Here is an 18730-nt window from a genome sequence, read left to right on the forward strand (position 1 = left end):
TAATATACATAGGTACATAGATGCATATACCTTATATTATATTTAACGTGTATATGTGCTGTGCGCGCGGGAAACGCGACGTTGCGGTTCATGTCACGCAAAGAAAATGCTTGTTTCAAGTATGTATTATGGGTACCTCATACCTATTGTATGCACATATAATATAACATATAAGCTGGTACCAATTTCTATAAATGCCGGTAGCGTTTTCTGCGGCGGCGGCGGCTCTCGTAAAGACCCCGACAAATATAATATAATATAATATACACGATAACAGTATATATACTGTTCGGGGTTACGCTTCCGTAAACACTCTCGGCGGGTATCGACGTGCATCTCTCTCGTATATATAGATATTATTGTACGATTTGGTATTCACGGTGTACAATATATATTATATACTATGTAACTTTCAGTGTATGTAATATTTATACATTATTTTATTATATATTATATTGTGCGCGGCGGAGCGCGTACCGTGGGGTATAAACACTGCGCACCAAACAAGTAATTATGCCGCCGCCGCAGCCGCAGTTCCTCACAATTTATATTGTGTTTGTGTAATCAACCCGATAAAAACGGATTTTCGGTGCGCGCTTCGCGGTCTGATGGTTTTTTAATGTCTTCATCGTTCCTCGATCCCCCTCCACCAGTCAGTGGAGCAAGCGGACGACCGGAGGCGGCCTTTTGTTTGGAAGTATAATATATATACTTACACGCGTAAAAAAAAATAAATAAAAACAAAATACATATACATACTATCTTAAGCCACCTTCACCCCCTCCCCCAACGGTCATCGTTCGGGAAGAGTGTGTGTGTATATATATGTACAATGTATACACACACACACGCCCGCGCGCGCTATACGCCAGGGGGAGGGAAGATCATGCTCTCGCGCGGTTATATTAAACGAGAAAATTGGTGTTACAACGTTGAAAGGAACACGTAGGTATATAGCAATCTCAATAGACCGGCGGCGGGGCCATTCCACCACGAATTGTTGCAGCTGCACTAGAGGAGACGAAGAACACAGAGTATCGGTTCGGCCCCAAACCACCTCTACAATATTATATTATAAATATATATATATATACACGGTACGCCCGAGATACGATATATTCTTCTCGTATACTGCAGTCACGATTCGGCGCGCGGTAATGTCATCATTAACTCTGTCGGTCCAGTGGTTCCCCTCAAGCCTCATCGCACCGCGATAATATTATATATAGTCGTCTTCGTCATCGTATAATGCCATGATAATATGCCATATAACATTTACCGACAGACATATCATGCATTTATATTATAATACAGGTATATTATCATTGCGTAATATTATTAATATGGGTGTACCTCTATAGTATAGAGTCTGAACGAACACGATAATTTGGTGACGTATTCAAGTCACCGAGCACAGTTCACACACGAACTGCACAGACGCGCGCACACCGACGTATAACGGACCAATTAACCGCCGTCCTGCAACGTGTATAATATGTAAGCATGTATATATATATATATTATACATATATAATGTATACACTCGTCACGCCGCTGGAGTCATGGGATGAGAGATCCGCCAATTAAAGAAGGTTTTTTTTTTTCAAACAATAATAAATTAAACGAGAGATAATAAAACGCGATTGCGCGAGCCAACGACTATATCGTATATAATATATACACAATACATAATATATGTATGTGTACATATAATACCTGAGGAGTAAAAACAACCTATAAGGCGTGTACGCGCGGTTGAGGAAATTTCGTGAGATATATACCTTTCGTGTTACTATTATTTCGTTCAATAAATCACTTGTAATAGAGCTCGCAATCGAAGCACATACACACGCGCGTGCGCGCGAGCGCTCGTACATAAGGCGCAATCAGTGGGCACCAAAGCACAAATATAGTGATTTATTCGACCGGTCGTACCAGTGATAGAAAAAATTAAATTATATATATAGTTGAAAAAAACAAAATACAAGCCGTGTAGGCCATATTTTCCTGTGAACATTATTATATATACGTGCACTGTCACGCGACCTTGTTTCGCGGTCCTAACCGATTCTCTCCCGTTCTTCAACAAACAACGTACCTAAGTATGTGTGTGTGAGCTCCGTACAGTTTCAGAAGAAAAGAAGAAAAAACAAGTTCGATAATTTATATTGCTTGTAACCGGTGCACAGTGGGTTGGGAAAAAATGTTTAAAAAAAAATAAAATATTTGTATTTTTTATCAATTTTTTTTTATTATTATTATATTACTAAATGAAATGATTCCTGTGTATTAGTAATAATATATATTATATATAAATATATATATATATATATACGTAGGTAATATTATATATGGAGGTATCTTTAAATTAGATTTCGATAAATATTCAGCAGGTAAATTATCATACATGACAGATTTATCGTCAAACCTTTATCACTATTAGTTCGTATATACTGTAGTAGTGCAGTAGTGCAGTATAAAATGTACCGAATTTAACGACTCCAAGCAAATTCAAATTCAACCACTCCATCAATAATGTAATACTAATAAAAATAGTCTATCCAAATGTGGGCAGTTTAATGGATTTATTCGAACCCAGTTTGATAATTAGATCGGGACTAGGTATAATAAAACATTAAACAATTTGCTTTGAAGTAAATGTTCGAATATATAGAGTAGGTACCTTTATATATTATATTTATACTTTATACTTAAATGAATAATATGTTGTAACAAATAAGAAAAATGTGAATAGCCGAAAGCGCATCGACAAAAATGTTATAAAACACAATCGTATAATAATTATTGCTTTAATCACATAGAATATAATCGACCTGTTTAGCCAGACGCTGTATAATTATGTGTAGGTACAACATGATATAATATAATGAAATTATTGTTTTAATTATTTTTCACTTACCATAAATATAAGCGTCCATGTGTCGCGCGATAATAAAATATTATAGTGTCTTAAACCGAAAAACTTTTTCAAAACCGACACGACGAACAACAACATCGGCGACAGATTAGGATTTATATGTACGTATCAGCATTAAACTATATAGTGCGACCGCTACGGTAGCGGCACAGTTACGTCTTGTCTCGGCGATCGCCGGTCGGCTACTGCAGATTCGATGCGAGGTGTAGAAGTATATATAGTATACATATTGTATACAATAAAATATAAATATGTTATACATGTGTATTATGTTCATTGTGTGAGAGAAGAGCGATTGCCGTTTGCGGTCCACGCTTCAGGGTGGTTAAGAAGTGAAACAAGACAAAAGGAACGCGTCTGCAGAGGACCTGGTCGTCTTTTTTTTTCTCTTCAACTCTATCGCTGTGGAATAAATCGGTATACACGAAAGCGTAAAAATAATGTCCGAAACTGTGCTGCGGTGAACGATTTCGGTCAATAAAACCGCGGTACATCGGTTATTTTCGGACAATGCGGCGGCGGCGTAATCCGATTTACGACGGGGTTGGCCCAAGAGGGTTGGCTACCACAGAAGAAAAAAATCGTCATCGTCGCTATGCCTTACACAGCAGCAGCCGCACATTGTGCGCACCGGCGTGTATATAATATATATATAATATATCTTTATATATATATATAAGTCCAATGGCCATAATATATAATATAATAATATGTGCATGTACCCATCAAAGGACGCCCTGTCGTGACGATCTTCGGCGACAACCGTTCTCGCATTTATAATATATATATATATATAATATACGTACATGGTGGCACACAATGAACCCCTCTCGACGATCACCACTGCAGACGGTCGACGACGACATATTATGGGTATTATATATATTACCAAAAGGAACACGGTGTATACACGCCTTGTCGTTAAACGTGTACACGCCAAGACCACGCGCGCACATCCTCTTCACGCGCGGCATTGTGCACCGTCGTCGCTATATCACACGCACGCGGTATACGGCAGCAGCATAATATAAACGTTATATGTTATAATATAATATACGGCGAGTAGCAGGAAACGTATGCGTATATATATATATTTATAGAGATATTACAATAGTTGTCCCGCGTGAAGGTACACGATAATAATAATATCCACCCCGTATACGTTATATTTATACGACACACCCCACCGTGCACCCCCGACGATCAAACGTAGATATTCACAGTTGCGTGATTTTCCATAATCGTTTTGCGAACGACGTGTTCATAAAGTATATGGTAGTCGGCCGCCATCGCGCTATAAAGGTGTGCGCCGTCTTCGTGTATAGGTGTTATACGCGACGCAGGTTATACCTATACCAATAATATAAATTACATACATATTACATAGGTACGGGTATAGACGAAAAATAATTTCAAATTCGTCGGTGTATAACGCGTATAATTTAGGCGGTACGCGTAATAATAATAATAATAATAATAATATTTTAATCCGTGCGGTTAGAATTTTTTTTATTTTATTTAATTCTTATATACCACCTTAGTGCAGTAATACGCGCGTCGTAAAATACAAGATAATATATCTTGTGGAAATTAACTGCGGCATGCCGAACAACTCAATTATAATAAACACACTCTCGCTCGGGAAGAAAAAAATGTATCTTTATAATGGTTAACAACATATTTTATTTTCTTCGCGTATATCTAACACCTGCTGTTCACCCCCGTAGTTATAATATACGCAGTCGGCAGCAATCGTTATACTCGTATTATTATATGTTACTCTCTTTTGATTCGGTGTCTGCTGCTATCGCTATATATACATTGCGACGACACCGCCGACGGTAATTTCAACTGAATCTCATAAGTCATAACTTATACACTGTTAAATCTTGTATGAGTAATAATTCAAATAAAAATAATACGAAAACTTTGCTGTAATGTACCATATGATCACGCACGTGTGATGCCCAAAAATCGGAAGGCCAAACCCCAGACGAAAATGTCTGACTTCCTAGTGGATGAGCGCCTATAGAGTAATAACATTTTTTTTTTTTTTTTTAATAATCCAATCAACGCTAGACTGATGGGTCTATCGTGCCCACGTATATAGTTGTAAGTATACAGGATGTAAATTGTTATGAGTATCGTGTTTAGAAGCATTTAAAATTTTTTTTAACATGGTTAAACTATTGAACTGCGCGGTTTAATTATACCTCGACGATAATAACGATGGCTAAACAAGACATGCTACGTATATAACAATGTAAATTATGACAACACCTGTCTCCCCAAATTCGCGGTAAACGTTGAAGACCGGGAATACAATACTACTAAGTACTACATTATTATTTACCCACACGCCGTAACTCATCTCCAAAAGTGTTATTAACGTAGGTACAGGAATATCATTATATAATTTATATTATTATTATGGTCATATTGGTTTCGACATAAATCCAGTTAACTGTAAATAAATAGCAAAGACAACAAATTATAATTCGAAATTTGTTGAAAACCACCAAAATACTGGTTTGTTGCGCGTGAATAATAATCAATTGGTGTTTATTACCGTGGTACAAATAATATTATTATGAATTATTATATAAACTACTCGCCGTTCGAAAGATGACATATTTTATTAGATTTGTTTTCCCCAGACGATGTACGTAATTTACGTTTTGGGCAGAACTCCAAGCCGACCGAAATTCATTCATTATTTCAATTAAAATAAATCTATGAGAACGGACACGGGTCGAGGGTATATAAATTAAAGAAAAATCTCAAATTCTATTTCGGCCGTCGTCGTTTTTCGACGCCTATAATACTGCAGACTATAATATATACATGCACAACATTCAGTACAATATATTATTATGATTATACAATAATAAGTTGTGTTATATACACGGTTAGTGACCGTTATATAGTGGTAGTATAATATAATGGTATAACTGCGCCACGAGTATCTTTACATAGGTACCTATATAGTGACGCAGCAAACGAAGATCGGAAAACGAGCTTTATCGCGAACACAATATGTTTTGGAATCTGAATCGAGTAAAGGCGGGCCACTACATAGAACAGCGTAGTTCCGGAGGTGGAGTATATTATAACTACATGAAATATACGTGTGAGGCGAAGATCTAACGATAATTATTATTATATTTATGTATCACAACGCGCAGACAAAAGACAATTTGTGCGCAAGTAGATCGTGTGCAGTACGCGCGTAACTCGGGTCGCCGGACAAAAATCGAGAAAGCCTGTTAACAACGGTGTCACGAGCTATGCGGCAGCGGATTATTTTAATCCCCTCGTTTTGGCCGCCCAGACGCGACACACGGGCGTTCACATCTATCTCCTCTTTCTTAGAACATACAATACGTTTTCTTCTATTATAATACGACGCTCAGTCTGTCTCTCTCAATCTCAATATCGCTCTGGCCGCCCCTCTGGTTGACTCTTGGCAAACCGCTCCGATTATGTCTATATATAATATATGATTATGTATATGTTACAGTATACGCTTCGGCATGCGGTCGACGCGGTTTAATTAGCGAATGCAAATTTCCGGATTCCTCAGACAGCCCAGAAATAGAAGAGTGCAGCTGTATTATGCGCGTACATGTATAGGTATATTAAATTAAATTGTCGTCGTATATCGATGACGACGGGTGCCGCCGCCGGAAAGTAAACGCGACTAATTAACCGGCGAAATCTCATCTCTCTCTCATTGTGTGCCCGAAAAGGACATCGCGACAGAGCCCGTTGGCGGCGGCGTCCGGCCGGTTATGCACACTTTTTTCTCTGTATGGGTATAATAAATCCAAAAAAAAAAATGACCTTTCGGCATCTAATAATTGTAACGACGCCGTCGCATTCGTATACGTTGCACCGTTTTTTTCCGTTCCTATTATTTTCGTCTGTTGCCTTCCACCTGCAGTGTTTGATCAACAGCGCCAGTCAGTATAATAATTAGTTTGGCGTATTAGAAGTCGACAGGTATATATTATCCATTAAATGGTCATAATTTGTACGCAGAACTTACAATATTATATACTCATATAAATTAACTTATCGCGCGCGACATCTTCGGTTGCGATTGCAGGCGAGGACAATTATTATTACTCGTTCCCCTCAGACAACGCCGTCTGTACACACCGTATGTGGTTAATATACAACAATAAGTGTTTCAATTAAAAACACCACGTCGCGTGCAACACACACACACACACAAACTAACTCATTCCATGCAGAACTTATTTAAAGATGCAACAATGCACATATTATAATATATCAGAACCGTCGAGGTGTAATGTTATATATTTAACACTTAAATGTATTATTGTTGTTGCTGTTGTATACGCGCAGGTACCCATATTATATTGAGAGATAACCCAAATGTCGGATTGGATCGTATTCGTATAGGTACACATAATAATAATATAATAATGATCGGGCGTGCGCTCTCGATGAGCGCTGATGAAGACATCACTCGGCGGCGGCTGCTGCGATGGCGATGGCGGCGGTCTACTGCCTGTCGAAGGTCGGCCTGTTCGCCTCCCAGGTGGCATTCCTAGTACCGCAGTCGACGCGACGTACTGTAGGGTGCCGCCAGCGCTAAACCACCGACGTTATTGTCTCTCTTTAATATGTGTATATATTTTGTCCGCGGTCCAATTTACGACCGACTTCGCTTTGTACAGGTAGGCGCAACAAGTATAACGCTATTGCGGGTTTTTTGGCAGCACCCTGCGTCATTGTCCCGAAGAAAATTACAGTAGATGTATATTATATATATATTATAAATTATAGAAAAAAACGCAATAATATCTCTTGTGATTATAATGACAAATAAACGTGTTTCCGAGATACATCTCGTATGCCTATATATTATATAATACAAAATATATAGGCTGCATGCTTGCAATCAACCTCATCTATATCGTAGTATAGGTAACACCTGACGCGGTTCAATAACGAGTTTTCACTTGATTATTCCGTTTCCTTTCATCCCCTCCCCCCACGTGTACAAATTATCCGGTCCGAATAATCCGATATAACTCCAAAATAATCGTCAAAAACAACTGTATATATAAATAAGATATGCATGTTATGCATGTTCACTTCAGTGGTGTAATCATGAGTAAGGGAGAGATTCAGCGAAGTATCTTGTGCATCTTTATATATTGGGTAGTTATTTTAACAATATTATTATAATCTGGAAAAACTAATTCGAAATATATTTTTTTTTACATTGCTCAGTCATTACACGACCAAATGTTTATAAATCACATAATAATAGAAATGCTAAATCTCAAGTAAAATGCAATTATAATTTTAAGAGTTTTCTCGTCACTACGTCAGTAGTTCTAGTGGCATTGTTCTGCGAGTTAGCTTAGGCTACTGTTATAAATGTCTATATTTGGTTCAAGAAAAGTAGTTAAATTATTATGATGACAACATTATTTTTTAATGATGCTTAGATACATTGCACCATTGTGATAGTTTTCACTCGAAATATTAAGTAGGTATAAAGTATTCTTATATATTATATTATATCTTACATTATTATTTTTATGTATTTACCTTATTTACCTTTGTGATAAAATGATATTGACCACCCACTTGACTTAGTTCTGATTAAACCATTGGAATACTTGAGACGTACATATACATATCATTATATTTAAAGAAGTGAAACAAATCAATGAAGCCTTTGATGTTGCAGAGTGCAGAGTACCACGACGAGTGCCCATCATAATAATATATATTATTATAATAGGGTCAGTTTTTTTTTTGTTTATTAAGTAAACTTTTTATTTATATTTGCCAGACTTTTTCCGACAATAAGCACCTATAATTCATCGTTATATCATACTAATATTATTATATATTATAATATACATTATATACAATTGTTCTGTAGTGTTGACTGAGCGACGTTTATTATATGATATGATTTGTTGTGCTGCGCTACTAATACTTGAAACAACGTCCGAAAATTTATCGTAAATTATACTCGAAAAAAATAACGATCAAATTATACTTGACGTTTGCAAAAATTGCACGAGGAATGCATCCCACGAGACTGTTTATTTTAAATACAATATGGAGGTTATACATTTTACGCTCTATCACCGTTGGCACTTTGAAACTTTTGTCAAACATTTCACATTTTGTACAAAAGTTAATTATATCTATATAATTGTCCAACCGAGAAAACTCGATAGCCCGGAGTCGTAAATTTCCACTTTAATGTCTTCACTATTTTTTTCCTCTTCTTCCCACTAATACTCCTTCGTTTGACCAGTCTTCGCTACAGACAGTGGACTTTAGACGTCGCCGGTAAATTTATGACTGTTTATGCCCGATTCGAGTGCTTCCTGTTCCGTAGCTCTTAGACTTCTTAGAGTTTAAAAAGTCTATACGGTGATACTGCAGATTTGATCTATCGACCACAAAGAGACGTCCAATAAACTACTTTTATATATAGCCATGTTTATATATATATATATATAGATGTACAGTAATGTCGATATAATATAATGCTATATAGCTACAGCATGGTAAACAAGTAAAATGTATTGCTTAGCCGCTAAATCTTCACCAGGCGTACCAATCGCTGACGACACGTTGTTTTAACCGGATAACACATGATAAATTGATGTGTATAATGTATAATATACTTTCTGTGCACCGATATGGCAATATATGTATTTATACATAGGCATGATATGGTATACATATATACAAACGAGGTGTATTTTTCCTACAAGCATTGCGTATATTATATATAGTATATTATTATTATTAACGAACGGTTCTCAAGAAGTCAAGAATATAGAGAAGAGTAAAAAACAATAAAGTATATTTATGTGAATCTAACAGAATAATCGTCGAAAACACAACCATGTAAGATATATATATATATAAACATATAGACACGTCATAATAGTTGTTCTTTATGGTTTAAATTTTGTACAAAAAACGTGAAAATTTCCGATTCCATGATACACTTACGCCTACAATTGCAAATAGATCACAGGCGAGCCGTTATCCGTAAGTGCCGGCCACAGAATGTACCAGCCGTATTTGTATACATACGATCGCAATACGCAATATGTTCAAAAATCGAGAACAATAAATAAACAAATACGTAACAACTGGTATTAAAATGCCTACAATATATTATATTATAATAGTATCTCGCTTTTGGTATATAAGACGTATACTCTGAGATTCTTCTCGTGTGGAAACGATTCGACTGGAACGCGCGACTCGCGCATACCTATACGTTACGCTCGCACAATGCGCACACAATTCGTACATATAAATCACGCTGACATACATGTGTATATATATATTAATAATACATTATTTCTCTTTGCGTGCCACAGAAACGGTACTCGCATGTTCGATTGGTACCTATACGCATGTATTATATACCTCATCCAACCTCCATGTATAATATACGACAGCGCGCATTGTCGTCGGATCACCTGCGCGACGCTGTACGACAATAATAATATAATATTATTTTATATTCATTCGGACACGGTGCATAATGTACGAAGAGAATACGAGTATGTTACAGCAATAATCGCTATTATATATATTATATTATTATTCGACAATCGACGAATAGAAAAATAATATGATGTATCATCGACACCGACACGTCTTCATTTGCTGTCCGGCGGCCCATGGATCGAACACATCTCGGCACCTACACCAAACGGCAGAGTATGTACATAATATTATAATATTAGACTAGTCGGAATATTAATAATGATGATAATAATAATGTACAAACGGCGGCAGACGGGAGCTCTCTAGTGCGCGCGCGCCTGCACAAAAGAAGAGTGTCGTGTCACGAGATTATGGTAATATTATGTGTTGAAAACCCAACGACGACGACTGCCGGTACATATATGTGTGTGTATATATATAAGTATACGTGTACACCGGGTCGCGTTATTAGTGGCCGGACATGTTCGTTATAGTAATACCACGCGTCTGATATAACCGACTCAAACAGACGGAAATATGTCGACACGCTTAAACTATGTATATTATATTATTATAGTAAGTATAAAGAATACGTGTCGCCCCTACTACCTTATTATATAATATATTATTCTAAATTCGGTTTTCTTTTCCGTGATTAATTAGTTGCCTATAGGGAGGGTTTGAAACGTATATGTATATTATATGTGTCACGCGTGTGAATGATGTCTTAATTAACAGGTCGTGTCCCGCGTCGCTCCGGTCACGTGGAGGGCGCAAAACATGGACGGTTAGGTCTGCGCCCCCGTAGTCAGTCAAAAAAATAAATAACGTTTCGTGTGTGCACAGGTATAACTCGCATTGTGCCCCGCGCGTGTATAATTTGTATATATAATATGTATTACAATACATAGCTGTACTACATATCTGCTACGAGTGTTATTATAACTATTTGTATTACAAAATTGAACACCGCCGACCATTAAATTATCCCGTGGAGACTTGAACGCTCCCCTGCGTGCAGCTTGAGCATCACGGCAGCGTATGGGTTTTACATATACTATACAACGAAAAATATAAATTCACGTTAATGGGTATTTACATATAAAGTAATTTTTCCTATTAAATCGTTCGAAATTTGGATATTGATAAACGGCATATATGTATGTATTATGTAAGTATAGATACTGAAATAGATAAATATTTATCGTTTTGATATTTTATAATATTATAAAATATAGAATTACTACAGCCAGTGTGGTCGTGTCCATCATATCGACTGCGCAGTTTTATAGTTTCCTAAATAATACTTCCCATTGCTGGTTCTATTATATTTATACGTGTCAGAATAACGAGACGAAATAACAACTCCGAATAATACAAACAAAAATCGGCTCTCAGAAACGCACACCACGGCATAGTGCACGCGTCCGAGACATCGCGTACGTATCACAATAATAATAATAATATTAAAGTAATCCGTCTCGTGTGTATATAAATTATACGAGAACGCGCAGCTCATTGGCTCGTTGGCCTCGCGCGTAAGACTGTGTGATGCGCGCCACAAGTATATATTTATACCCATACGTTATAGTTGTATTACTGTAGTACACACGCGTTATAATAAACGAAGAACTGTTGCCATGCCTATAATAATAATACTAAAATACTACATAATATATACTATATGTATGGTATAATATTTGTTGTGTATACCGCGTATGTATCTACACACGATTTACCTGCAGGTCATAACGGCAGGAAATTTTGTAATGTCGGACAAAAGAAATAACACACATAGGTACATACACTCGATTGAGACCCTCGTCGGTATTATTATTATTATTATTATTATTATTATTATTACTACGTTGTATATTATGTGCTCGAGCATTGCCTCCGCCGCCGCGGTTGTTTGATATCGATTGGGATAAAACGTCGGATCGCTATAATTCCCCCGAGTGATGAGCGACCCCGTCGTCATCGTGGCGTCGCGTCCCCACTCGAGTGACGTGCATGTTAAACATACAACGCACTCGAAAATCGCAATTTTGAGTTATTATGCCCGCCAAAACGTTTAACATTATAACAGCCGTATATGTACGAGCGGAGTGATCCGTTTAACTAGCTATATTTAAAAAATATTCTTTTTTTATTAGTATTTATAATAGGTACTATATATTTTCACTAATTTGTCAGTGTTATTTTTTTAGATTTTACAGAGACAAACTATATTTTTAATTTTATGACCGGAAATATAGTACTTAAAAAATAATAATAATAATAATAATAAATAACTAGTAAGTACCCATTAATATCGAACACATTATAAATAAATAGTTGCATTTATTGATAATAGTACCTACTTTGGTACATATACTAAGTTTATAATCGAGTTGAATAAAAGACGGTTACTCTTCGAAAAATTTTGCAGTTATATATAATAAGGACCACTCATCTAAACGTTAAAAAATATTTATACTTCCGATCATAAAATTTAAAAAAATAGATTGTTTTAATAAATGGTTTTATAAAAAACTAAGATAGTATATTATAGTGTTATAAATATTTCAAAAATGTTGATATAAAATCATTGTTTTCAAAAATACTAAATTTGACTTGAAAAATTAATGTAGCTATAGTTAAATGGATCAATCTGTTTATGTGTGAATATAATTTAATATATTATATAGGTAATAGGTAATAGGTATACGTATATACTATATTTATACTCGCGAGACTGCGGTTAAGTTTAAGCGAGGGGAGTACATACACACGCGTCGGAACCTAAGGCGAATTTTGTTACAAACGCAAACACATTGCAGGTTTTTGTTCATAAAGTGGTCTCATATAAAAATATGTGTTAGGTATACATCGATATCCGCTGAAAGAAACTTGATCACTTATTACATTGGAATTTTAGAAGATATTTAAAACCATTTTGCTCTTTTTTTTAAACAGCATCAAAAATATACGTAATTTAATATAATATTATTTATACATGTAATAAATATATTATATTATTATATGTCGATCGTTATTTGGATTAAAAGCTACTACCTTAAACGGTATACTCAATGAAGATATCGAATTATAAGTTAAACTAAATATGTACATGCAAATTTAAAATTGTCAAAGACAATTTGATTGATATAATATTATGTATACAATGTCTTATTAATTATTATAATGAGAAAAATTATACACCCGTCTTGAATTTCTTTATGCACACTTGTCTGACGTCTGCATAATATAATAATAATATAACGAAAAACAAACTCTCCATAGACTATCCTATTCTTCAACTATACAATAACAATGTCATTATTATAATGGTTAAGGCTTTTTTTATTAGAAGTTTTTTCGTGCCAATCATCTTAGTGACACTTATCATTGTATAGTTGGCCATCAGGTATGAGAAACCAAGTATATGAATTACAATAGACTTTTTTTTGTTATCATGAACGTTAACAATATATTATATATATAGTTAAAATATTAAAACCTAAGGATATCAATTTGAAAAAACCAAATATTATATTTTAAACTATGAATTAACTCTTTGGACCGGGGTCATGTCCCCTACGGTTCGGGTCCTTGCAACAGACATCGAGTGAGTTAGTTCGAAAAGTTAAAATCAAGGTTTTACTACGACAAAATAAGTACAATATGCGAAATATTCAAGAATCACTTCTATTAGGTTGCAGTTGATAAATAGAATCTACATGAATAGAATGTATTGTTATTACTTATTTATATATTATTAAAATTATTAAAATATTTATTAGAAACATCCCTTGCTAGAAAACATAAAATGTTTGACAGTATTTTTATAAAAAAAAAAAAAAAAAAAAAACAGTATAAATAGTTAAAGTATACATCTACAAGAAATAGAAATAAAAATAATTACAAAAAAAATATGTCAACGATTATTCTAAAAAGATTTCTGGACATGCAGCTATATTTTTTGATGGGTGGGTGGATGGGTGAGTTACTGTCTATACTAACTTAATTTAACTATTGTAAGTGAACTTGTATTGTTAAGAGATTAACCATGACAATTGACAGTATTTACAGACTGTTGTCTCAAAATAATCCCCCCGCCATGTATCACTATAATATAGCCCATAGTATTATATACAATGCGCGTGTAAGGATATAGGTATTTGATTAATCCCTATTTTGAGCGATTGTAGTGTCATACTACTACTGCAGGTTAAACTCACTCAATAGGACGAAGATATTATTATATGATTAATGATTCTTCGGTAACTAGTAAGCACATGATATATACTCCAGTGACGACTATTAAAATAACCGTGATGTTGTCGAAGTATATGCTGCAGAAGAAGGTAAATTTGTCCGGATTTATAATCCAACTACCTGAACCCAGACGACTGCAGTTGAGTGCAAGTAATAATTTTTACTCACCAGGTAGATTTGCATGCGCGACGGTGCACATAAGAATAATATGCATAGCGTTTAATAACTATTAAATAAATATTATTATGAAATTATATACTCTCGTATTATTATGTAACGGAAAAAATGCTGTTTTAGTATATATTTATATTATATTGTTTTCACCTGGTGTAGATACGCTCGCATAACTTCATTATATATCACGCAACTAAACATAATAATATTATAATATTATGTGCATTGTACCTTCACGTTGGGGTTTGGGGAGCGTGCATGTGGATATATCAAAAAGTACAACCACGCCCCTATTAGTGTCGTATTTAACCTACTAAATATTGGCACTGGCCCAGCTGTTTAATTTAAATCGGCTGTCAAAAAATAATTTCTAATTAAAACATTGAATGATGTCTTGCACAGAGTAAACGTTTGAAAATGCTCCCGACGTTTCTCCCGCGTGTATTTGTTCAACCTCCATCAAGATCCAAGGACGTTTACCTATACTAATAATGTCATTGGAAACCGCCAATAGACAGCTCATTTAATATTCATCACGAATGACCATTATGGACACAGTGCGGATTTGTATTTGTCTTAACGTCTATTCCTAGAATTTAAAACCGGCGGCGTACTGAGTTCAAACATGCCTTAATTGCGACGTCCTTTCTGCAGCTCAGTTTAATATTATGTTATACATCTCTTTCGTTCTTACTATACGTGTTTTATAGATGACAACAAACATTTTTAATGATAATTATTGATGACTAATGTTTAATGTATTTATGAATCACGTTAATTAAAATTATTTCTCATATCAAAAATAAAGCCCCGTACTTCGATAGCAAAAGTTTTTGAAATAATTCTGTATTAAGTATTCCGCGAATATTTATATTGTAAACTTATATCATATTATTGTAACATAATCAAAATATTTAAATATATAGTCGACTTACCTCGGTTACATAATTTTCATCGGCTAAAACATTTGTTGGCAGAAGCATCAGACGATTTCGATCCCAGAGCCTATAAAAAACAAAAAAAATGAAATCGTGAGTATGAGAAAAAACAAAAAATAATAGCGTACAGACGTACAGTATATGTCGGAAAAGTATAATGTCTGTACTCGTATAAAGAAAACGTCATCGTATACTGTGTGTATAATAATTAATATTGCCTAACCTACGACACCGTGGTGGCGAGATGACCCGAGTCCCGAGATGTGCTATGTTTGTTTTAGTAAATTGGCGATATACTGATTAACTAATTTACTCATAAGAACTAAAGTACCTGTGTGATGTCTTCGGAGCGTATTTTAAATGGGTAGATACTTAAAAATAATAAGGCACTTGAAACTTTGTTGATATCTGGAGTATCAATAAGTTTACATCGAATCCATAAAAGTTATATAATTCAATACAAATGCTTAAAATATCGAACTCAATTATTATTTCATAAATAAATGTTGTTTTTTTTTAATAATTTTGACCAAGCAATCATTGTTCAATTGTTGGGTGTAACATATCCTATCATAATATTATTAATAGTATTATTAATACATAAAAGTAGACCAAGGGAAAGATAAAATTTCTCCCCCCCCCCCTTGTAAATATGGCTCTAAACTGTATGTGTGTATGTTTTTATGTTTACATAATATTATTAAGAGTATTTATGACGTATCGAACCCTTTTCGCCGGGCCCGTGCGAGAACTAAAAAGACGAGCGCGCACATATTATACGTAGCCGTGTACAAAGAAAATAAATTTACGCGGCAATCAAGATATCAACCGGTCCGAAGGTTGTTGTAACACAACAATAATAACGAGAACACACGCACGTATATTATATATGTGTGTATATGTACTGTGTAATGAATTGGAACCCCGCGGATAAGAAAATGAGATATTTTTCTCTTCGCGTCGTACATCGGTTTCACTCGTGACAACCGCGAGCGCGCGCGCTTATTTTATTTACGTCGCACGCGTGCCACCGTGTTAATCCGTCTCGGGCTAATCGCCGTATTTTCCTCGATTTCACCGACGCCGTCTAAAAATCTCGTCGTAAGACAATATTGTGTGAATGTATATAATATATGTAGGCGTAAATAACTACCTATAACAATTACATTATTACAGTAATTGATTGCTATGTATATATAATATACCTATACATGTATTACAATATATATATATATATATATATATATATATATATAGGTATCTACTACTACTACTACTACTACTGTCAACTATTACTACTATTATTGTGTCCCCTGTCGAGTCTTTGTTTTTGTTTTTATCGATTATGTTTAAAAGTATAATAGGAAGATTTTTGGTATTAACTTCCAACTGTACAAACTAGATCCAATTTAGTATCAGAAGATAGCAAGTATAAAAGATTAAAACATTTTTTCTGTATAAAAAGTTGTTTTCAAACACAAAAAAACAACAATTCGTTGTAAAACTAATATATATTCAATTATTCATCGTATCACTCAAAATCTAAAATAATGTGTCGATCTTAAAAGTTACCTCAATATCGTACATTGGATCATAGGGAATTATTCTAATTGTACATTAAATAACAATATATACATTGTTTATTATACAGTATTCCGCGTGATAAAATATACTGCGAAATATTTGCTACATGTGCTTGTTCTTCTTGGAAAAATAAAGCTTTTCCACTAATGCAAGTCACTTCTAGTCGTTCCCTATATAATATATTATAACGGTGTAATCAAAATAATCGGCTCGTGGCCTGTACTGCTTACTAACCGTAGACATATAGCCGACATATAACCGTAGGCTGCTCTACGAAAACCGCGAAGAAGTCTCGGATATTTCGGCCGACGCAGTGCAATTACCACAGCTGCGAGGCACGTCGACAACAAAACGCACGCGACCGTAATACGGCGGGTAACGAATCGCATAATACACGAAGTCTAATGCTCTCTCCCCCACATACTCTATCCCGATTTATATACAAGAAAATACTGGGAAATCCGAGCAAATTCATATAAATCACACAGCTAGATCCGTTCGCTTGCGTCTCACTATATTTATATGTATATATATATATATATTATATACACATATATTATATGTATTATTTACAGCGAGCAGGAAACGGAAATAAAAAGAAAACGGTCGCGTGCGACGTCTACTCGACATGAACAATATGCGTAGGTAACGGATAAAATACATCTCTTTCCATTTATGTTGTATGTATATGTATATTATATGTGGTATAATATATAATGCAACACGCCGACACCGTACACAACTGACGTCTAACTCCCTTAGATAGGGTAGACCCGGGGACGCGTGGTTTGGGAAGGGATGCAAGTGCCAAGTGGATGAGTGACGCATCACCTTCCTGAAAAATGAATACAAAAACTATTTCAGTAGTCGATTATTTTATGGATCAGTGATATAATATCACTTATTATTTCATAATAATATGAAAGAATATTATATCAACTCTGAAGACATTTTTATCAGCCAAAATCAAACAAATTAAAAATAGTAACTTTATTATGATTCGAAAAGTTACAATATGGACCAATTTTTATATATTTCTGAAAACATCAAACCTAAAATATCTATTAAAATAATATGAAATTGCGATTACTGACACCTTATTATTACAATCATTGTAATAATAAAGTGTCAGTGTGTATCTGTGTAATACAATTTGCCAGTCAGTACATGGACGAGATCAGAGAAGTGCATTGAAGAAAATTGGAAGATTTTCCGTCGAATTCTATGCCACTCGCTATTATATTTACGCGTTTCTTTAAGTACTGTAATAAACTGCCTACATTCCTATATGGTCGTTATACCTTATACGTACTCTTTTAATTCG

The 18730-nt window shown here is 34.9% G+C and overlaps 1 protein-coding gene across 2 annotated transcripts in view; it reads right to left on the reverse strand.

Moving 5' to 3' along the window:
- Positions 1-18730, reverse strand: part of LOC132927588 (uncharacterized) — a 71835-nt gene that overhangs the window by 38755 nt on the left and 14350 nt on the right. Inside the window, exon 2 of one of the 2 annotated variants that reach the window (XM_060992155.1) lies at positions 15820-15889. In XM_060992155.1, coding sequence (XP_060848138.1) covers positions 15820-15867 — 48 coding nt within the window. In that variant the 5' untranslated portion in view covers positions 15868-15889. Of the gene's footprint in view, positions 1-2920; positions 3127-15819; positions 15890-18730 lie in introns of those variants that run through there. The other variant, XM_060992148.1, reaches the window with a different exon arrangement.

This window comes from Rhopalosiphum padi, chromosome 1, assembly GCF_020882245.1.
Source record: "Rhopalosiphum padi isolate XX-2018 chromosome 1, ASM2088224v1, whole genome shotgun sequence".
Classification (NCBI taxonomy): domain Eukaryota; kingdom Metazoa; phylum Arthropoda; class Insecta; order Hemiptera; family Aphididae; genus Rhopalosiphum; species Rhopalosiphum padi.